A 23,644-nucleotide genomic window follows, 5' to 3' on the forward strand; every position below is an offset into this window, starting at 1 on the left:
GATTGCTGGAGTGTTGAGGGAGTACTAGGGAGAAGAGCAGGAGGTAAAGAGAGAGCGTGAAAGAGAGAGTGACGGAGTGCTGGAAAGAGGGTAAGGGTGAGCTAGAGGGAGGGAAAGAGAGGGAGTGTGAGAGAGATGGTGAAGGAGAGCTAGAGAGGGAGATTGAAGGAAAGGTGAAGAGGAGGGACTTGCTGAGTGAAGCCGGAGGGGTGGGGATAACGGAGTAAAGTTTGTGAGAATTAGCCGGAGAGACTGAATGATGGAGAGGGACAGAGCTGGAGCTCAGGGCTCTGGGTTTCCAGGGATGTATCTTGAACGCCAGTTGGATGTGCAGACTGATGTGCTGGGGCAGAGTGCCGGGGGCTGGGAAGGTGACAGTGAAGCCGGTGACAGGAAGGTGCAGGCAGTCCCAGAAGGTGCTGGCCCTCCGTACCGGGCACTCTCCTTTTCCGGCAGTGGCTTCCTGGTCACCTATCACATCGGTGTAACAGCGTGTTTACTAGAGAACATGCCGGAGAGTGTGTACAGAGCTCCCAGAGTGTTTGGAGCATCGGCTGGGTCCCTCATAGCTGCTGCTGTTGTGTGTGCTATCCACCTGGGTAAGTGACTAGTGAAAGTTCCCCCATTGCGTGTTCCGCTTGTTGCTGACCAGTTAGCCTGGGTGGGTTTGGTGAAGAGTCAGAGAGCTGCAAAGTGTGAGATTCATTGCCTCAGTGTTAGGGTGGGGCACAAGTTGGATCTGGTGCCGGGAAGGATGGGAGCAAAAATAGTAGCGGATCCCTGCAGATCATGAACTGTTGCTGATTGATCTGTTTGAGTGTGGACATTGGGGAAGAATTAGATTGGGCTAGGTTAGAATGCAATGAATCTTATCGTGACCAAAGAAAAACTTGCATTTCTATAGCGCCTGATCTCATCCCAGAGGCTTCTACAGCCAATGAAGTACTTGTGAAGTGTAGTCATTGTTGTGATGTAGGAAATGTTGCAGCCAAAATGGGCATAGCAAGCTCCCCCCAACAGCAATGTAAACATGACCAGCTCAGCTATTTTTAATGTTAGTTGGGGGATAAATATTGGTTCCAGGAGAACTCCCAAATCCTCAATAATGCAAGTGGATCTTTCCATCCACTTGATAGGGTGGGTAAGAAAGAATCTTAGCCAAACATCTATTCTCAAAGATAGCTGGCAGCTGGAGAAGTGGAGTTTGGATTGAGAGACCTCCTTACGCCATGACAAAAAAAATCAGCAGATTAATTCCTGTTTCACTTTGCTGACCCCTCCCCCATGGCAGGATACAGCTGAGGGCACTGCAGCAGTGGGTAAGGAGTCCAGAGTGCCAACTTCTGTCAGAGGATAGTAATACTTGATGCTGTCCAGTGCTGCGTGTGTGTGTGTGAGATTGATTTTCTAGTGTGTCAGGTGGGTGCTGTGGACATTGGTACCTTGTGTGTCAGGTGGGTGCTGTGGACATTGGTACCTTGTGTGTCAGGTGGGTGCTGTGGATATAGGTACGGGTGCTGTGGGCATTGGTACCTTGTGTGTCAGGTGGGTGCTTGGGCATTGGTATCTATTGCCATCCATCTTCCTTGGTTCTGTCACTCCAGTGTACAGTTCCATCAGAATTGCTTTACCTCAAAATTAAACTCCTTGTTTCCAAAGTTCTTGAAAATGCCAGATGTATACCTCAGTTCAAAATGTGCTGTTTGCATCAGCATACTTGAAAGCGCAAATATAAAACCAAATATCGGACAGCACTGTAGTTAACACAGCTGCCTCATGGCGCTCAGTGACCCAGGTTCAATTACAGCCTTGGGTCACTGTCTGTGCAGAGTTTGCCCATTCTCCCCATGTCTGCATGGGTTTCCTCCGGTTTCCTCCCACAATCCAAAGACATAAGGTTAGGGGATTAGCGGGGTAAATACATGGGGGTGTGAGGGTAAGCCTGGGTAAGGATGCTCTGTGAGAGAGTTAGGCAGACTCGATGGGCTGAATGGTCTCCTTCTGCTCAGTAAGGATTCTATGAAAAACAGAAACTGCTGCAAGGACTCGGGCAACATGAAGCAGAGGTAATACTTCAGGTTTGTGACTTTTCCAGTGCTGCCAGATCTGAATATTTCCACTAGTTTCTGTTTTCCTTTCCGATTTCTAGCTTCCACAGTATTTTTCTCTTGTACAGAGTTGTTGTACTGGGTGATTTTCATATTGCAAATCTGTTTGTGTATTCCCAAATCCTGGATTATATTTTGCTGAATTCAAGCTGACACTGATGTCTTTGGTTGACTGATTCATTCATGCAACCCATTTGCATTAATTTTTGATTCTGCTGTAGATACTTTCTATCGAAGCCTTAAACGAGCTGCTAAGCTGTCGAGGAGATGGTTTCTCGGACCGATACACCCTTTAGTTAACTTGCTCCAAATCATAAGGAAAGGTTTAGTGGAGAACCTTCCTGAGAATGCCTACAAGCTTGCCTCTGGCAGGCTCTTCATCTCCCTGACGCGGGTGTCTGACGGACAGAATGTTTATATCTCTGACTTCACTTCTAATGAGGAACTTATCCAGGTAACAGACAGCTTTATCTCATCCAACACAGAGTGAAATTTCAGAACTTTCTGACTGTGGAGTATTTCTGGATTTCTGATGATGCAGAGTATTTGTGAGTTATCCCAGTAACATCTTGTCCTTGCCCCACTTCCCACTATCCTCTTGTCCCTTCCAGGCATGTAGCTGAGGGTTGGATCCCGTGGTATTGGGATCCCTTGAATTCCTGAGTGAAGAGTCACTTTTATTTGGCAGGTTAATCACAATACAGGGAAAAGCCCAGCTCAGCCCCATCTGCTCATATTGACGTTTACTCTCCTAATGGACACTCATCCCGATAGGGCATCATAATCAATCATTATCTTATTCTGGCTACCCCTGCCTCCCAGCCATGCCCCCTGCCTAACCAGGAAATGTTTAATTCAAAAGGCTTTTTGATTTAATCTCCTGACTCATTGTTTTTGTGCCTACAACACATCATCCCTCTTCCTGCAGATTATTGTTCAGTAGTGTTTGCTCAAGTTCAAATTTTGACTTTTCAGAATTTCCTTATGCTATAATGTCTTCATTTTAATATGATGCTGTCCCGTCTTGTGTGTGTGTGTGTGTGTGTGTGTGTGTGTGTGTGTGTGTGTGTGTGTGTGTGTGTGTGTGTGGTGTGTGTGTGTGTGTGAGATTGATTTTTCCATTGAAATCATTGTTTCACTGTACATAGATTAAAAACAAGGAACATAGCTTCTGACTTGTTTAAACCTTATCTTCCCAATAGGAAGCCCCAGCAAGTGGTCAAACTGAATGAATGGCTTTTAGTTTATACATAATCTGTAGGGCTGTGGGCATTGGTATCTAATGTGTCAGGTGGGTGCTGTGAGCACTGGTACCTTGTGTAGGGCAGGTGCTGTGAGCACTGGTACCTTGTGTGTAAGGTGGGTGCTGTGAGCACTGTTACCTTGTGTGAAAGGCGGGTGCTGTGAGTGCTGGTACTCGTGTAGGGCAGGTGCTGTGGCATTTGTATCATTTTACTTATCATTAACTTCATTTTACTATTGAGAAATATTTAGTGGAGTTTTTCTAACTGTTAAGGTCTTATTTTACATGCAGTGCCTCTGTCCACATAGAGTAACCCATTCAATGGGATATTTTCATTGCCACTTGACCCAACCTCATTTGAAATGTGCAAGATGAAGACTTAGTTAAAAATGTATCATTTAAATGTGAACTGTTCTCTCCTTGGTACAGGCGTTAGTGTGTAGCTGCTTTGTTCCTGTTTACTGTGGCCTGATCCCTCCAACTTTCCGTGGTGTGGTAAGTATTCATGGACAGATCTTCTAGATTGTGCTGCAAGTATCTACACAAAAAATGTTTATATTCCACTGTCTTGTAGAATGGTAGAACAACATAAGAGGCCATTCCACCCATCAAGTGTCTGTTTGCTCTTTGGAAGAGCAATCCAGTTATTCCACCCCCCACTCCTGTGATCTTTCCCATGACCCTGTAATTGTATTTTCCAGGACTATATTTAATTCCCATTGAACCTGTATCCATTCTGTTTAGATTAATAGCTTGAAAATTCAATCTAATCATCCATTAATAACCTTCTAAAATCCAGGGAATACTACCCTAGTTTATTTGATCACTCCTTGTGCATTCCACATCCTAACCACTTGTTACTTTTCGAAATAAAATTCATCATCTTTGCCTCTGGTTCTTTTGTCAGTTACTTTAAATCTGTGCCATCTGGCTTTAGACTATTGGATACAATTTCTTCATATTTATTCTATCTAAAAGCCACTCACCATTTTAAACACCTCTATCACACCTTCTCTGTTCTGAGTCTCCAGTCTGTCCAATTACTTGAAGGCCTTCATCCCTGGAGCTATTCTAGTAAATCTCTTTTGCACTCTTTTCAAGACCTTTGTGTTCTTCCTAAAGTATGGTGCCCTGAATAATAGTACTCCACCTGGAGGTGAAGATATGTTTCATAAATATAGAGAATAACTTCCTGGACTTTGTGCTTGAAGCTTCCATTTATAAAGTCCAGGATCCCACTGCCTTGCTAACCTGTCCTGCCACCTTGAATGAGTTGTCAAAAGTACCCCCAGAGGTCTCTCTTCCTGCATCTGCTTCAGAATTGCTTGTATTTTCAATCTTCATTCTTTCCACTAAATGTATTATCTTCCTATGTCCTCGTAACCACAACTGTGACCAACTCTGGACACCTTACAAAGGGTGTATTGGCCTTGGAAGGAGTGTTACCTAGGTTCTCAAGTGTTAATATATGAGGAGTGTTTACATAAACTAGGGTTGTACTCTGGAATTTAGAAAAGGTGATTTGATTGAATTGTGAACATATTAAGAGAAACGCACAAGATGGAAACTTTTGCTGCTGACTGGGGAATGGAAAGCTGCGGGTGTAGTCTGAAAAACAGACTATTGAGAAGTGAAATGAGGAAACATGTTTCCATACAAAGGGTGGCAGATGTTTGGAACTCTCTTCTATAAATGGTAATTGATGCAAGATCAATTGTAATTATAAAACCCCAATCATTAATACCTCCTATAAAAATCTCAGGGCTATAGGGCAAGGCAGCTTCATGGAGTTAGGCTGTAAATTAACCAGGATGTCAGTGAAAGGCAAGGAACAGGCTCGAGGAGCTGAATAGCTTTTGCCTGTTCATGTACACCAATGCTAAAATGAAGCAATTATCCAGCAAATTCCTGGCAGTGTGCTTGTCACATAGATAGTTTCCAATATGCACGTAGGAACTTGCAGTTGTAAAAAAAGTGCTCAAAATGACAAATATCATGGACAGGAAACATATGTAGATACAGTATGATAATTAAAAGGTAGAGGAGCCATAAACACCTTACTGGATCAGAACCTAATTCTTTCCAGAATTTCAACTTTTACTGTTAGAACATAAAACCTAATGGAACCAAAAATGTTTCTGTTCATTTTATCTAACGGTGTTTGAGGACACAGGCTTGTGAACACTCAGGTTTACCTTCTGCCCAGGCAGTCTTTCAGGCTTTGGGACATTTATTTTTCTTCCTCCTTGTGATTTTATTTCCCCCCTGATCTTCTCAAGTTTTTACCTATTCCTGATCCTATTACAAGTGGTGAGCTTGCATGACTCATTCACTCCCAGTTGATACCCTGCCCTGCTCTATCCATTGGTCTGGGTGGTTTCTATTGGAAGATTGTGGGATGAAACATATCTGTTAATCTTTACACTTTACAAAAGAAAGGGTTTTAGTTTCTTAATCCTTTTTTTCCAGACTTCTTGCTCTAGGCATCATGATCATATGGGTTGCGTGTGATCACAGTGTGTCTTTTTATTAACTGGTGCATGAAATTAGAACTGTAGATCACAGCAGTCTGACTCATGCTCCTCTGAAAGGCTTTTTTTTCCCTTTTGTGGTGTTTCGGATTTTCTTGAATCTTTTTGGAAAGACTGATCCCTCTGATTTTTTTCAATGAGTCAAATGGAAAATCGGAATGTGCTAAACATTCCCTGTCAGGAACATCAGATGCCTCTGGTAATTGAGCAGATCTGCAACCCCAGGGTTTGCTTCTGAATTGGTCCATTGCTCCTAATCCTATCTGATCTCTGTTTTAACTATTTGAATGTGAAAGATTTTTTGCCAATGAACTAACTGTATGAGGTATACCTGTGTGTATAAACCCCCTCCTGTTCCCAGCTGCCAGTCTGTGCTGTTGCTTTGAGTTGCCTTCACTGGGAAATAATCAGATCACTTTGAACGATGCAGTTTGACCAACTTTCCCCATCCGCTCTGCAGTGATCTGACCCCACTATGTCTAAAACAACTTCATTCTGATATGTTTATCTGCATCAAGGATACTGATAATGTAACAGCTGAGACCTTCTAATGTCTAACTGCACTCTGAACTTCTTCCAGTTTACTTGTATTATTATCTAAATAAGGAGACTGAAGCTGTACACAGTATCTCACATCTGGCGTCATCAATGTTGCTGCAGAAAAATAGACTGCTGCTGGATCCAGACAGAACAGCTCGGATAAAATAGAAGGGGCTTGTAAACACTTTTGGAGTGGCACGGTAGTGCAGTGGTTAGCACTGCTGCCTCACAGTTCTGGGGACCTGGGTTCGATTCCTGGCTTGGATCACTGTCTGTATGGAGTTTGCACATTCTCCCTGTATCTGCATGGGTTTCCTCTGGGTGCTCTGGTTTCCTCCCACAGTCCAAAGATGTGCGAGTTAGGTTGATTGGCCATGTTGAATTGCCCCTAAGTGTCCCGGGATGTGCAGCTTAGAGGGGTTAGTGAGGTAAATATGTAGGGTTAGGGGGATAGGGCCTGGGTTGGATTTTTGTCAGTGCAGACTTGATGGGCCAAATGGCCTCCTTCTGCGCTGTAGGGATTCTATGATTTCTGAAAGGCACATTTTCATCATGTATTAAAAATCTCCTTAAAAGCCACTGCACCTCTGTTGTGTTACCTTTTAACCTAGTGTCCGAGTTTTTTTTATATCCAATTCAATCCAATCAAAGTCCAATTCAGATCTCAGCAAATGAGGCATTCCCGATCCAAGCTGACAAGACAGGGCTCTCACCTCCTAGCATGATCCAAGCTGATTGGAGCAGGCATTGCACCTTCTCCAAGGCTTGATCTCATTTGCATCTTAGCCAAAAGGCCGAGATGCTGCTTTAAAAAATTGCTTGAAATGAAGCCACATGTAACCTAATGACTTCAACCAAGTACAGCACCTCAATACTACACTTGATCTTAGCCAAAAGGCCTAGTGTCCCAGTTTTTTTTATTCCAATTCAATCACATCAAGTCCAATTCAGAGTCTCAACAAGTTGAGACATTTCCAACCCAAGCTGATAAGACAGGCCTGTCAGCTCCTGTCTTGGGCTTGACCTACATGATCCAAGCCGATTGGAGTAGGCATAGCTCCTCCTCCAAGGCTTGATCTTATTTGCATCTTAGCCAAAAGGCCAAGATGCCACTTTTAAAAATTGCTTCAAATGAAGCTGAAATGTAACCTAATGACTTCAACCAAGTGCAGCATGCCAATACTACACTGATAAGAACAGATACTACACTTGATCTTAGCCAAAAGGCCGAGAAGCGCGATGCTACCAGTTTACCTTAGCTAACTCTGCCTTCATACCTTTAATTAATTTTATTTAGGTTTAAAACATTGGTCTTAGATCCACACTGCTCACCTTCAAAGTAAATGTTACTATATTATGAGGATTCACAGAATCCCTACAGTGCAGAAGAGGCCATTTGGCCCATCAAGTATGTACCGATCACAATCCCACCCAGGCCCTGTCTTCACAACCCCATGTATTTACCCTCGCTAGTCCCCTGGCACTAAGGGACAATTTAGAATGGCCAATCCACCTAACCTGCACATTTTTAAAGCAAGGTTAAAGTTTATTTATTAGTCACATGTAAGGCTTACATTAACACTGCAGTGAAGTATTGTGGGAGGAAACCGGAGCAACCGGAGGAAACTCACGGATACACGGGGAGAACGTGCAAACTCCACACAGATGGTGAACCAAACGGGAATCGAACCCGGGTTCTTGGCATTGTGAGGCAGCAGTGCTAACCACTGTGTCACCGTGGCACCCGTGATGTGGAATATGCTCCATGATCGGACGGTGGATGCCGATTCAATAACAACTTTCGATAAAGGATTGGATAAAGATTTGAAAGGGAGGAATTGGGGTGAAGCGGGGGGAGTGGGCATTGTTGGGCAGCTCTGTTATAGAGATAGCACACTGCCAGTGGGCAAAATCCAATCTGAGCAACCCTAATCTGATTGAATGTGAAATGTTAATGCTTGTGCTTCCTTTGGCAGCGTTACATCGATGGAGGATTTACCAACATGCAGCCTTTAAATGACAGGAGGAACACAATCACCATTTCACCATTCTCAGGAGAAATTGATATTTGCCCCAGGAACGATGCTAACTTTTTCCTCCTCTGGCTGGGGAACAGCAGCTTTGTGCTTTCCCCTGAAAACCTGCACCGAGCGGCCTTGGCTCTCTTCCCACCTCATTCCAAGGTAACCTGATCCGTACAAAACCTCCTTTCACACTCCTTATTTTCTCATTCCCTCCAGACGACCATCTTCCCATCTCTAGTCCCAGGTGAAAGGATCTGATCTCTGCCCCGTTTCACTGAGTTTCATGATCTCTCTCTCCCTCCCTCTCTCCCCCCCATCCTGGAATGCTGATGAATGAGGCTGATCAGTGCCTTGTCAGGCACTTCATCTGCTGATAGCATCACAGGCAAGTTTAACACTGGTTCACTTCTATATTTGTGTTATCTGTCGCAGTTAGATCCTTGCCTTCCCCTTGAGAGGGAGCCCATCCTACAGGCCAGTGGGGTGGGAACCATATCCCAACAATATTTTGGACTGTGTAAGAAACCCTGGAACAATAGCACTGAGCTGAATATTTGATTGTGTTTCAGATTTTGCAGCGGTTCCTTTGGGATGGTTATATTGATGCCTTGCGCTACTTGCTGCAGAATGGTGAGTCTGGATTCATATCACAGCCGTATCTGTCTCTGTGTATAGAGCTGCCTACATGCACCGTACCTGCACACACAATCCTGTAGATTTCCTGTATCTCTCCCTCTCTGCTGCTTGAAGATACCCCCATTCCCTGATATCCTGGGGTAACCTGAGTGGGCCTTAAATTCAGGCATGTGTGCTGCCACTGAGTATATACCCGTGTATTCAGAATAACTTCCGATCTCAACTTTATCTGTTAAGGAACTTTATCTCATGCAACTGCTATGGAGAGAAGGGGGGTCAATTTAAACAGCCCTGATGCCTCCTCTCTCTACACATCCAGAAACAGAAAGGTGTTTTCTTTATTCTGATTTCCTCTTCTATTAATGCCATATTTACCCCAACCCATAGGCTTGGAGTGTTCCAATCCAATATGAATAACTTGCATAGCAAACTTGAGGTAAGTTAAATAAAAGGAGTTGGTTTATTGCAATCACCCATTCACCCACTCACTCACAACATCCACCCCATTTGATTTGATTTGATTTATTATTGTCATATGTATTAACATTCAGTGAAAAGTATTGTTTCTTGCACGCTATACAGACAAAACATATCATTTGTAGAGAAGGAAATGAGAGAATGCTGAATGTAGTGTTATAGTCATAGCTAGGGTGTAGAGAAAGATCAACTTAAGTCCATTCAAAAGTCTGACAGCAGCAGGGAAGAAGCTGTTCTTGAATCAGCTGGTAGGTGACCTCAGACTTTTGTATCTTTTTTCCAACAAAAGAAGGTGGGAGAGAGAAAGTCCAGAGTGTGTGGGGTCCTTAATTATATTGGCTGCTTTACCGAGGCAGCAGGAAGTATAAACAGAGTCAATGGATGGGAGGCTGGTTTATGTGATGGATTGGGCTACATTCGCAACCTTTTGTAGTTCCGTGCGGTCTTGGGCAGAGTAGGAGCCATACCAGATACAACCTGGAAGAATACTTTCTATGGTGCATCTGTAAAAGTTGCTAAGAGTCATAGCTGACATGCTAAATTTCCTTAGTCTTCTGAGAAAGTAGAGGCATTGATGGGCTTTCTTAACTTGAGTGTTGGCATCAGAGGACCAGGACAGGTTGTTGGTGATCTGGACACCTGAAAACTTGAAGCTTTCAACCTTTTCTACTTTGTCCACGTTGATGAAGACATGGGCATGTTCTCCTTTGTTTTGCTGTCATTTGCACTCCCACAATAAAAGGGGGAATAAGAGAAAGAGTGTTCATGAAAGAACTGAGTGCAGTTGAATAAAAATAGTGGGTTGAGTTTACATTGTTATTTAGTGAGTTTATGAATTGGGAACAAAAGACTCTTTCGAACAAGTTTTTCCTGACTGTAGGCATTCCAAAGACTTATCCAAAAGGAATCTTTCAAATTGAGGATATAAAGTGTGAGACGGATGATGAACGATACCCCGAGCTTTCGTCCTCACTGTGTTGTTAAATAGATTTGTGAGCTGTGTCTGCTGTTTACCAGTGATTATACCTGCACTGATGACAATTCTAGCTAGCTTACCTTTGCATTTCACACTCAGATTACCATGATAGACTCAAAAACATAGAATGCTGGGAAATCTCAGCAGGTCTGACACTGTTTCTGGAGAGCAAAAAGAGCCAACGTTTTGTGTCTGGATGACCCTCCTTCAGATCTGGTTGGCTGGTCTGGCTTATATATGACACTAGAGCAATGTGGTTGACTCTTAAATGCCCCCTGAAACCCACTCAAGCAATCCAAGAGCAAATAGGGATGAACAATAAATGTTGGCCCAACCAGTGACACCCACATCCCATGTAAGAATTAAAAAATAATTGTGAGGGAAGAAACTTTACGTTTTGAGCCACAATCATCCAGTCTTTCAATCTGTTTGATATCAGTCTTGTTTTTGTTTCTAGATTTGTTGAGTCAAGATGCCTCAGTTGTATCCAAAGTTTTAACAAGTCAGTACTGTAACGGCTATATACCCTCACAAAGGGGTGAACAAATCACCAAACACCTGGAACCTGAGGCATGCTCCAATGTTGCCTCTCTTGAAGGGAGATTATCTCGATGTAAGTTGCGGATTCTTGGAGGTACCAATCCTGTACTCTTTTTCTCCATTTCTCTATTTAAAGGTCATGTCGCACTTTTCCCTGTTAGTTGGCAGCACAGGAATCGGTGAATTCTCTGGTCCCACCTCACAGAGCAGCATCTATAGAATAAGGGTAACAGGAAAGACCATTTTGAATGCCAGTAACTGGACAAACTCAAAGCCAAGACATCCCAGGGATAAAAAAGCAAGCTATTTAACTCTTAACAAGGCAATGTTTTGTTGGTTGGATGATGTTTTAGCTTTGCTACTGCAGGATGGTTGGAAAAATGGGTTTAAGTGCTGAACTGGATGAGTAATAATTGGATTGTGAGTTACACAGAAACATAGGAGCAGGAAAAGGACATTTGTTCCTTTGTTCCAACATTCATTTAGACCATGTCTGATCTGTGCTTCAAGCCTATTTGTCCTTACGTGCAGGAATCTATTGCTCTCAGTTACGGAGGCTCCAGTTGTTTCCCTGTATTCTCAGTATTACGGGAGAAGGGAAGATCCAGATTTTCACTCCTCTGTGTATGATTAGATGCTTCCTCATTTCACTCCTTCAAATTTAAATGTTATGTCCCCTTTTCTATATCAGTGCAAATTGTTGTTACATAATGTAATACTTCCTCTTGCCTTGTATCTCCTCTCTGTCCAGGGAAAGACCAAACTTTTTGATTTGCTTTTATTTTTGGGCCTTACGTATAAACCTGTCATTTGAACACCTGGACACAGATTGAAAAGAAATACTGCAGTTATGTAGTGCCTTTAGAGTCATACAGTACAGAAGAGGTCTTTCAGCTCATCGAGTCTGCACTGACAAAATTACACAAAATCTTCTACACCAATCTCACCTTCCAGCACTAGCTCCTAGCTATGAATGTTATGACGTTTCAAACACTCATCCCTGTACCTATTAATGGTTGTGAGGATTCCTGCCTCTATGACCCTCCCAGGCAGCACGTTCGAGATTCCCACCACCCTCTGGGTGAAAACATCTTTCCTCAAATCCTCTCTAAACCTCCTGTCCCTCAGCTTAAAATGATATCCCCTCATTACTGACCCTTCAACTAAAGGAACAGCCGTTTCCTATTCACCCTGTCCATACCCTCATAATCTTATACACTTCAATCATGTACCCCTCAGCCTTCTGTGCTCTAAATAAAACAATCCAAGCCTAGCCAACCTCTCTTCATAACTCAGGTGCTCCATCCCAGGCAGTATCCTGGTGAATCTCCACTGTACTCTCTCCAATGCAATCACATCCTTCCTTTAGTGAGGTGATCAGAACTGCACACAGTATTCCAGCTGTGGCCTAACCAAAGTTTTGTACAGCTCGAACATAACCTCCCAGCTCTTATAATCTATGACAGAATTGATAAAGGCAAGGGAACCGTATGGCTTCTTAACTACCCAATTAACCTGTCCTGCCCCCCTCAGGGATTTGTGGAAAAGCAGCCCAGATCCCTCCATTCCTCTAAGCTTCTGAGTGTCCTGCCATTCACTGAATATTCCTTTATCTTGTTACTCCTTCTAAAGTGCATCATCTCACACCTTTCAGGGTTAAATTCCATCTGCCACTGATCTGCCCACCTGACCAACCCGTTTATATCTTCCTGCAACCTGAGAATTTCTTCCTCACTATTACCCAATCCGCCAATCTTTGTGTCATCCCCAAACTTAATTCTCATCTATATCATTTAAATCTATCACTTTCACAACTGCCAGACATTACACAAACTGACCCTCTGACAGTGCGGCGCTCCCTCAGCACTGGCCCTCTGACAGTGCGGCACTCCCTCAGCACTGGCCCTCTGACAGTGCGGCACTCCCTCAACACTGACCCTCTGACAGTGCGACGCTCCCTCAGCACTGACCCTCTGACAGTGCGGCGCTCCCTCAGCACTGACCCTCTGACAGTGCGGCACTCCCTCAGCACTGACCCTCTGACAGTGCGGCACTCCCTCAGCACTGACCCTCTGACAGTGCGGCGCTCGCTCAGCACTGACCCTCTGACAGTGCGACGCTCACTCAGCACTGACCCTCTGACAGTGCGGCGCTCCCTCAGCGCTGACCCTCTGACAGTGCGGCGCTCCCTCAGCACTGACCCTCTGACAGTGTGACACTCGCTCAGCACTGACCCTCTGACAGTGCGGCGCTCGCTCAGCGCTGACCCTCTGACAGTGTGGCACTCCCTCTGTACACTGCTGGAATGTCAGCCATGAATTTTTCTTTGTCCTCGACTACTGGAGTGAGAGATGAACCTTCAGCCTCCTGAGTCAGAGTGTGGAGATACCAGTGTTGGGTCAAGCACAGTGAGAAGTCTCACAACACCAGGTTAAAGTTCAATAGGTTTATTTGGTAGCACAGACTTTTGGAGCGTTGCTTCTTGATCAGGTGAGTCATCAGATCAGGACTCGCGTGATGAAGGAGTGGTGCTCCGAAAGGTCATGTGACCAAATAAACCTGTTGTACTTTAACCTGATGTTGTGAGACTTTTTATTGGGTCAGAAGTGAGAGTGCTTCCAACATAGCCATGGTGAAGAGTGATGCCTCCTTACTCTGGGATTGTCTCTATGCACAGCACGGTAGCACAGTGGTTAGCACTCTGCTTCACAGCTCCAGCGACCTGGGTTCGATTCCCGGCTCGGGTCACTGTCTGTGTGACGTTTGAACATTCTCCGCGTGTCTGTGTGGGTTTCCTCCGGGTGCTCCGGTTTCTTCCCACAGTCCAAAGATGTGCGGGTTAGGTTGATTGTCCATTCATAAATTGCCCCTTGGTGTCCTGAGATGCGTGGGTTAGAGGGGTTAGTGGGTAAATGTGTCGGGATATGGGTGGGATTGTGGTCGGTACAGACGCGATGGGCCAGATGGCCTCTTCCTGCACTGTAGGGTTTCTATGATCCTACATGCCCTCTGTTACAGTGGATTGAACAGAATGCTGGTTGGACAGAGCATTTCCATTCCTCGGTGATATTTGTTGAGGATGTGGCTCTGAAGTGAAGTGTGTGGTGAAACCCCCTTCAGGGTGTTCTGGGCGAGCCTGGGAAACAGGGAACCTGTTATGAGTTGATGAAATCAGGAGACTAATGGAGGGAGCCCACCATCCCCCCACTCTTCTCCCCCCGCCCAACCCCCTCAAGTGTGTCTTGTACTCTCCCTCCTCCTCCCGTGCACAACCACCCCCTCCCACCTCACATCTGCCATCTCTTTATCTGTCCTGTCCTAACTAGTGGAATTGTTGGAGGGAAGGACAGTTTCTCAATTCCTGTTCATCTTTTCTTTCTCCTTGTTTTAACAGCGTTGCTAACTCTGAGAAGGCAGGAAGTGGGTGTTGCTGCCACCCCGTACCCAGTGCACTCTGTGGCTCAGGCGTAAGCTTTGGATTCTTCCAGTTCACTTGAATTTCTTTTTGAGATTAAACAAACACTCAGGCACCGTCTGTGGAGAGAAACAGAGCCTGGTCTCGCTCGCCCCAAAACCGGAAAATCCCACCCGAGGTCAACGGACCTTTTCCCGGCCCACCCCTCACCCGCCCCTCACCCGCCCCTCACCCACCCCTCACCCACCCCTCACGCACCCCGATTCCCCCGGCCCGCCCCTCACCCACTCCGATTCCCCCGGCCCGCCCCTCACCCGCCCCTCACCCACCCCTCACCCACCCCTCACCCGCCCCGATTCCCCCCGGCCCGCCCCTCACCCACCCCTCACCCGCCCCTCACCCACCCCTCACCCGCCCCTCACCCACCCCTCACCCACCCCGATTCCCCCCGGCCCGCCCCTCACCCACCCCTCACCCGCCCCTCACCCGCCCCTCACCCGCCCCTCACCCGCCCCTCACCCGCCCCTCACCCGCCCCTCACCCACCCCTCACCCGCCCCTCACCCACCCCTCACCCACCCCTCACCCACCCCTCACCCGCCCCTCACCCACCCCTCACCCACCCCGATTCCCCCGGCCCACCCCTCACCCACCCCTCACCCGCCCCTCACCCACCCCTCACCCGCCCCTCACCCACCCCTCACCCGCCCCTCACCCACCCCTCACCCACCCCTCACCCGCCCCTCACCCGCCCCTCACCCACCCCTCACCCGCCCCTCACCCGCCCCGATTCCCCCGGCCCCCCCTCACCCCCCCCTCACCCGCTCCGATCCCCCCGGCCCCCCCCTCACCCGCCCTGATGCCCCCGGCCCCCCCCTCACCCGCTCCGATCCCCCCGGCCCCCCCCTCACCCACCCCGATCCCCCCGGCCCCCCCCTCACCCACCCCGATCCCCCCGGCCCCCCCCTCACCCACCCCGATTCCCCCGGCCCCCCCCTCACCCGCTCCGATCCCCCCGGCCCCCCCCTCACCCGCTCCGATTCCCCCGGCCCACCCCTCACCCACTCCGATCCCCCCGGCCCCCCCCTCACCCGCCCCCATTCCCCCGGCCCCCCCCTCACCCGCCCCCATTCCCCCGGCCCCCCCCTCACCCGCCCCCATTCCCCCGGCCCACCCCTCACCCGCTCCGATCCCCCCGGCCCCCCCCTCACCCGCCCCCATTCCCCCGGCCCCCCCCTCACCCGCCCCGATTCCCCCCGGCCCCCCCCTCACCCGCTCCGATTCCCCCGGCCCCCCCCTCACCCGCCCCCATTCCCCCGGCCCCCCCCTCACCCGCTCCGATTCCCCCGGGCCCCCCCCTCACCCGCTCCGATCCCCCCGGCCCCCCCCTCACCCGCTCCGATCCCCCCGGCCCCCCCCTCACCCACCCCGATCCCCCCGGCCCCCCCCTCACCCGCTCCGATCCCCCCGGCCCCCCCCTCACCCACCCCGATCCCCCCGGCCCCCCCCTCACCCGCTCCGATCCCCCCGGCCCCCCCCTCACCCACCCCGATCCCCCCGGCCCCCCCCTCACCCGCTCCGATTCCCCCGGCCCCCCCCTCACCCGCTCCGATCCCCCCGGCCCCCCCCTCACCCGCTCCGATCCCCCCGGCCCCCCCCTCACCCACCCCGATCCCCCCGGCCCCCCCCTCACCCACCCCGATCCCCCCGGCCCCCCCCTCACCCGCTCCGATCCCCCCGGCCCCCCCCTCACCCACCCCGATCCCCCCGGCCCCCCCCTCACCCGCTCCGATCCCCCCGGCCCCCCCCTCACCCACCCCGATCCCCCCGGCCCCCCCCTCACCCGCTCCGATTCCCCCGGCCCCCCCCTCACCCGCTCCGATTCCCCCGGCCCCCCCCTCACCCGCTCCGATTCCCCCGGCCCCCCCCTCACCCGCTCCGATCCCCCCGGCCCCCCCCTCACCCGCTCCGATTCCCCCGGCCCCCCCCTCACCCACTCCGATTCCCCCGGCCCCCCCCTCACCCGCTCCGATTCCCCCGGCCCGCCCCTCACCCGCTCCGATTCCCCCTCACCCGCCCCTCACCCACCCCGATTCCCCCGGCCCCCCCCTCACCCGCCCCAATTCCCCCCGGCCCGCCCCTCACCCACCCCGATTCCCCCGGCCCCCCCCTCACCCACCCCGATTCCCCCGGGCCCACCCCTCACCCGCTCCGATTCCCTGGGTGGGTTGAACAATAAAATCACCCCCCCCATAGAAAATAGGTGCAGGATTGGCCATTTGGCCCTTCAAGCCTGCACCATCACTCAATATGACCAGACTGATCATGCACTTTCAGTATCCCATTCCTGCTTTCTCTCCATACCCGTTGATTCCTTTAGCTGCGAGGGCCACGTCCAGCTCCCTCTTGAATGTTTCAGGTCTGTGCCTCTGGTTATCCCTGTTTAACATTAACTCTGTTTGTCTCCACAGACGCTGCTGGGCCTGCTGAATATTCCAGCATTTTATATTTTTATTTCCAGTGTGTGCAGTATTTTATGTCCTTTTGAGCTTGTTCTTTCTCTTGTCTTATTTCACTTGCTGTGTAGTGACTCTTTACCGGGGGTGCCTGTTGATTGTGTGCTGGGTGGGTGTGAGAATGCTGAAGGTGCTTCACTCATCTACTTTTCTTCACCGTCTAGTCCGAGTTGTAGTCTCTCATAGAACATAGAACACTACAGCACAAACAGGCCCTTCGGCCCACAAGTTGCGCTGATCATATCCATACCTACCAGGCCATAGAACTATCTGTAACTCCCAATGCCATTAAATCCCATGTACTCATCCAGAAGTCTTTTAAAAGACCCCAGCAAGTTTGCCTCCACCACCACCGACGGCAGTCGATTCCACTCACTCACCACCCTCTGAGTGAAAAACTTACCCCTAACATCACTTCTGTACTTGCTTCCCAGCACCTTAAACCTGTGTCCTCTCGTAGCGACCATTTCAGCCCTGGGAAATAGCCTCCGAGAATCCACCCTATCTATTCCTCTCAACATCTTATAAACCTCTATCAGGTCACCTCTCAACCTTCGTCTCTCCAGGGAGAAGAGACCTAGCTCCCTCAACCTATCTCCATAAGGCATGCCTCCCAATCCAGGCGACATCCTTGTAAATCTCCTCTGCACCCTCTCAGTAGCTTCCACATCCTTCCTGTAATTTGTAATTTTATCTCCCAGTTTTTTGAAGTCAAAATCTCCCTTTCCTGGGCCCAGCAACTGGAGAGGAGCAAGCTTGCCTTTAGCCAGAGCCAAGCTCATTAGGCAGGCTGTGGAACTTGTGCCAACGTTGTTCAGCCCCCCCAGCTGCAGGAGGTGGATGTACGTACCCCAGGCTGCTGTACTGGAGGTGATGTGGATTCTGCTCCAACCCATCATTCCCAGTGGGAAAAGAAGGACTAGTGTGCCAGTGGCAGCTTTGGGGTTGATATATCAATCAGCTGTTCAAGGACAGTCCGTGCTGCCGTGTAGGCTAAACCAACCCTTCCCGTGAGGGACCACATTTCAATTTTCTTTTCTCGCTTGAGGGGCCAGTGAGCAAGTTTTGGAAAGTCAAGGTTTGGCACAACACTGAAAAATGAATTTCAGAAAAAGCATTGATGTATGAAAGAAAGAAACAATTTGCTCAGTAGCAAGCCCATAGTGAGTCTGTCAGCAGCAACGGCGGGGGAGAAATGTTTTAAATTTATTTATTCGTGTCACAAGTAGGCTTACATTAACACTGCAATGAAGTTACTGCGAAAATCCCCTAGTTGCCTCACTCCGGCACCAGTTTCGGTACACCTGAGGGAGAATTTAGCATGGCCAGTGCACCCAACCAGCACATTGTTCAGAGTGTGGGAGGAAACCGCAGCATCCGGAGGAAACCCATGCAGACACGGGGAGAACATGCAAACTCTACACAGACAGTGACCCGAGCTGGGAATCGAACCCGGGTCCCCGGCGCTGAGAGACAACAATGCTAACCAATGTGCTTGTGACTGGAGGAGCTGCTCCTTACAGAATCTTCCAATTCACTCACTGGTAGTTGAAACACCCGCTCTGCAGGCCGGAGAGAGGCGGGGTTGGGTGGGAGGTGGGGGGTGGGGGGGGTGCAGTTATGTAAACCCAATGCTTCATGTACTGTAAAAAATAGTCTCCCTGTAGAATTGTGCAGGATTTTTAATCTCTGGCAGCGTTTCGTTTGGTATAATTGCCATAAACTACTCCAACATAATAATTTAATAAGTATTTTCTGCCTGATTGCAGAGTAAAAGGATGGTTACTTGATATCCCAGAGGCTTTTGGTTTGATGTCCAAGAACGTTGCGGCTCATTGGAATGCTGGGTAACTTCAGATGGACAACCTGTGTTACGAGGTAATTCCCCCTCCCCCACTCCTGAATTATTTAGCAACTTTCATGACTTTCAGATGTTTCCAGGCGCATTCGAGCAAAGCCAGGTACTCTGGAAGTGCAGCGACTATATTCGGGTTATGACAGCCCGTTTCTGCTCCAGCAAATCGACAACGAGGCAGTGGACCAGAACAAACGAGCGGAAAGATAGCTCATGTCAGTCACATCAGCTGTGGGTCAGTTGGTACCGTGCTCCTCTCTGAGTCAGAAAGGTGAGATGTGAAAACAGAGTTGAATTTAACATTGCTTTGTCTAAGGTGCTGTCATCCAGATGTGGCATTAAACTGAGAGCAGTTTGTTCTTGAGTCAGTATAGAAGATCCTGTGACATATTTTGAAGAAGAGGTCACTTTGCTATCCTGGCCAGTATCTGTCATGATGTGGAGATGCCGGCGTTGGACTGGGGTAAACACAGTAAGAAGTCTCACAACACCAGGTTAAAGTCCAACATGTTTATTTGGTAGCAAAAGCCACAAGCTTTCGGAGCACTGATCCTTCGTGGCTTCTCCGCTCTGGAGAATCTTCTCCGGATCTGACATCTTCTCTGGAGCCTTCAACATGTCATTGATGAAGACATCTCGTCAAGACCATCCTCACACCCCCACTTCTTGCCTTCAAACAACTGCACAACCTCAAACAGACCATTGGCCGCAGCAAACTACCCAGCCTTCAGGAGAACAGTGACACAACACCACACAACCCTGTCACAGCAACCTCTGCAAGGATCATCGACATGGATGCCATCATCTCACGTGAGAACATCATCCTCCAGGTACACAGTACATACTCTTGCAACTCGGCCAATGTTGTCTACCTGATACGCTGCAGGAAAGGATGTCCCGAGGTATGGTACACTGGGGAGACCATGCAGGCGCTACGACAATGGATGAATGAACACCGCTCGACAATCACCAGGCAAGACTGTCCTCTTCCTGTTGGGGAACACTTCAGCAGTCATGGGCATTCGGCCTCTGATCTTCAGGTAAACGTTCTCCAAGGCGGCCTTCACGACACACGACAACATAGAGTCGCTGAGCAGAGACTGATAGCCAAGTTCCACACATGAGGACAGCCTCAACCAGGATCTTGGGTTCGTGTCACACTATCTGTAACCCCCATGACTTGCCTAAGCTTGCAAAATCTCACTAACTGTCCTAGCTGGAGACAATACACATGTGCTTAAGCCTCTCTCCACGCACATTGTCTGTACCTTTAAGACTTAATTACCTGTAAAGACTCACATTCTAACCATTATTTTGTAAATTGGGTTTGTGTCTTTTTATGCCATGTTTGTGAACAAAACTCCCACTTAACTGATGAAGGAGCAGTGCTCCGAAAGCTAGTGGCTTTTGCTACCAAATAAACCTGTTGGACTTTAACCTGGTGTTGTGAGACCTCTGACCCCTATACAACATCACTAAATGGATTATCAGTTTTTTTGTTTCTTGGTTGTTTGTGTGTACTGGCAGTATGTTTCCTACATTAAAACAAAGCCAACACTTCTGAGTTGTTTATAAAGCACTTTGGGAACTTCCTGAGGTCTTGAAAGGTGCTATAGAAATGCAGGCTTTTTTTTCTAAAAATTCCAAGCTAATGAATAATTAACAAACTAGAGACCCAGACGGATGACCTGGGATAAGTACAAAACATTACGGCATGAAACAAAAAGATCAAACTCCAGAACAAATCTGAACTAATGTTTAGATTAAAACTAAACATTGAACAGCCTAGTACTGTAAACTATAAATTACAGCTTAGGAGAGTAATTGGGTGTTATATTTAGTTTTATTAAAGGTCTTGATATGCCAGAGCAGGTTGGGGTCTATGAAGCAGAAGAGGACAAATATGTACTGTTCTCTGAGGCAATGGTATGGGTATTTGCTGAAAATCAATCTTTATTGGATCCAGTCAGTGATATTTCCCAAGGTGTCACCATGAAAGATGGGCTATGTACCAATGAAAGAACGGGCTCTGAAGGCAGAGTTACACTCCATTTAAGAAGAGCAGCCATGATCATATTGAGTGGCAGAGGAGGTTTAAAGGGCCGAATGGCCTGATCCTCCTCCTCGTTTCTACATTGGGATGGTGAGTTTAAACGATGTAATTGTTGCTTCAGAATCTGGGTTATAACCAAGCAGATACGTCTCCCTCACTTTCACCAGAAAAGATCATTGGAAGTTACACTTCCCAATAGTTCCCTTTGCTTCAAATTAAAACCAGGGATCGAGATAAAGTCAGTAAAATTTGTGGGTGTCGCTGTATCATCTGATGGTCCAAAGTGTTTGCTCCCATGCCAGTTGAATTCTGTTTTATTATTGTCACTGGCAAGGTCAATGTTTCTTTCTGAGCCCTGACTACTTTGAAAGAAGTGGTGTTGGGTGAGCTGCCTTTTTCACAATAGAGTGTAGTTAAAAGGCAGCCGCTGCTGTGGATATGGAATTACCTATAGGCCAGGTAAAATGGCAGATTTCCTTCCACACAGGACATTAGTAAATTAGATGTGTTTTTTTTTAACAACAATCCAATAGTTCCATGATCACTGTTCCAAATTTCTTGACTTAAATTAATTTAATTCCCCAGCTGCCATTGTAGGATTTGAATTTGTGTCTTTGGATCATTATCTCGGCCTCTGGATTACCAGTCCATGAACATAACCACGCTGCTGGTATTATTTAAAGGTGATTTCAAGTTGGTAACGGTGAAGGACTCCAATGGTATGGAGTCACTGAAGCTTCCTCATGGTGTCTCTCCTCTGTTTGTCATGGCCAGCTCCTGGTCAAGCTCATTACGGATTGTCCAAGCTATTCACTGTCATTGGAAGAGAGCTTTCTTAGATGAGGATGAGGAAAGAATCTCATTCACTGTTGTGCCCTTGCATAATCTGATGATTTGGTGAAATGCCTCCAGTTTGGCCAGTTGCTAGCAGGGGAAATAAATATTGTCTGTTTTTATTCTGCAAAACTGAGATCAGAGCTCTGCCTCTCAGTCGACTCCAGACCTCGATTTGTTCATGTGTGAATAAATTCTGAAATAATGTCCTGTCGGATCCACTTCGATTGTTTACAATGTTCACAGGAAATACTCTGCTATCGCTTCTTTCGCATTGTTTGTTCCCTTGCTTTACTCTTTCGCTGTTCAATCCCCCTAACCCCACTCCCAGCCCCACCACAAAACAATCCAATGTGGGCTAAGAGATCTGAGCAGCTGCTGATGAGCAGTCCTTAGATAGCTATGGAGCAAGTCTCTTCACTGGGGCAACTGAAAATTACAGTTATCAGAATTCCTGTCCTGAGGGTTTGACACTCCCACCTGAGAACAGGGTCTGTGCTGATACAGTGCGCCATAAATGTCAGTGACCTTCCAATAGCTGCTCTTGAACTCAGTACATTGTGGGGTGCTTAAGCAGTATGGCTTTACAAAGGAAGCTTCAGATGCTTTAGACACCCAAACCAGTGCTGGAGCACGAGCCATTCTCTGTGGTATTCCATCCTAGGGTGGTCTCATATCTGCATCTTTCTCTATTTGCCATTCTGTAACCATTGTTTGTATCATCTTTCCACAGGTTCTCTTCTGATATTGATCATCACACATTGTTTCATTCTACATCTGAGTAAAGTGGGTTGGCACTGGACAGTTCAGACTCAGCATTCTATCTCTGACATGTATTTAGTGTGACCCTGGAGAGGATACCTAGGATTTCTCATTGAAAGGATAACAGCTCAGCGGGACCGCTTGAACCATGAAGGCTGAGCCAGGAGAATGCGGCTTCTGACTTTCCTCTTGTCTACATGTCTCTCCAGATAGTCCTGTAACCGTACACAGCCTACGAGCATGTTTTGGGTCAATCCTGCTTACTGCCTTTACAATTCACTGGTTTTACTATGCCTCTTCAGACTCACAGGCCAGCATTGTGACTTTTGTTGACGTTGCTGCAGCCTTTACCATATCGTATTGATGACCAATGATTAAATAATCTGTACTGATGATTCTGGGACAAAAAAATTCCACTGGAGGGAAACAAGTTAAAAGTTAAAACACTGCTGCTGGGAGTTGACCTACGACATACAGTTCTGCTGCTTCCTGTCCAGTGCCTGACTGTATCCTTGTTAATCATTGAGGAGGTCCATCTCTAACACGAGATCAAACAGCATTTGATCAGTGACCAACTGTGTGAATTAGGTATGTTTGTAAAACGCTTAGAGGCAGTGATCTAACCCTCATGGCACGTGTTCAGTGACACCAACATGCCTTATAGCTCTGGTTCTATTCTGTGTGAAGGATAGCAGTGACAGTGTTAAGAACATAAGAACATAAGAAATAGGAGCAGGAGTAGGCCATCTGGCCCTTCGAGCCTGCCCCGCCATTCAATAAGATCATGGCTGATCTGTCGTGGCTCAGTTCCACATTCCCGCCCTCTCCCTATAACCATTAATCCCCTCTCTTATCAAAAACCCATCAACCCGCGTCTTAAAAATATTTAGCGAGGCAGCCTCCACCACTTCAACGGGCAGAGAATTCCAGAGATTCACCACCCTTTGAGTGAAGAACAACTCCGTCTAAACCGCCCCCCCTTTATCTTGAGGCTGTGCCCCCTAGTCCTACTGTCCTTTCTGAGCGGGAAGAGTCTCTCCACCTCTATCCTATCCATCCCATTCATCATCTTATATGTCTCAATGAGATCTCCCCTCATTCTTCTAAACTCTAACGAGTACAAGCCTAGTTTATT

The 23,644-nt window shown here is 47.9% G+C and overlaps 1 protein-coding gene and 1 pseudogene across 1 annotated transcript; one reads left to right on the forward strand and one right to left on the reverse strand.

Annotated features, from left to right (window-relative positions):
• Positions 1 to 259: 259 nt before the first annotated feature.
• LOC145356782 (patatin-like phospholipase domain-containing protein 2) lies at positions 260 to 19,070 on the forward strand. Its single transcript, XM_080209648.1, has 7 exons — positions 260 to 599; positions 2,330 to 2,562; positions 3,781 to 3,846; positions 8,399 to 8,605; positions 9,016 to 9,076; positions 10,993 to 11,148; positions 18,937 to 19,070. Exons 1-7 carry the CDS (start codon positions 260 to 262, stop codon positions 19,068 to 19,070), a joined length of 1,197 nt encoding a protein of 398 aa, XP_080065774.1.
• LOC145357163 (U2 spliceosomal RNA) lies at positions 7,442 to 7,661 on the reverse strand (annotated as a pseudogene).
• Positions 19,071 to 23,644: the final 4,574 nt, after the last annotated feature.

This window comes from Carcharhinus amblyrhynchos, chromosome 22, assembly GCF_965287045.1.
Source record: "Carcharhinus amblyrhynchos chromosome 22, sCarAmb.v2.hapA, whole genome shotgun sequence".
NCBI lineage: Eukaryota > Metazoa > Chordata > Chondrichthyes > Carcharhiniformes > Carcharhinidae > Carcharhinus > Carcharhinus amblyrhynchos.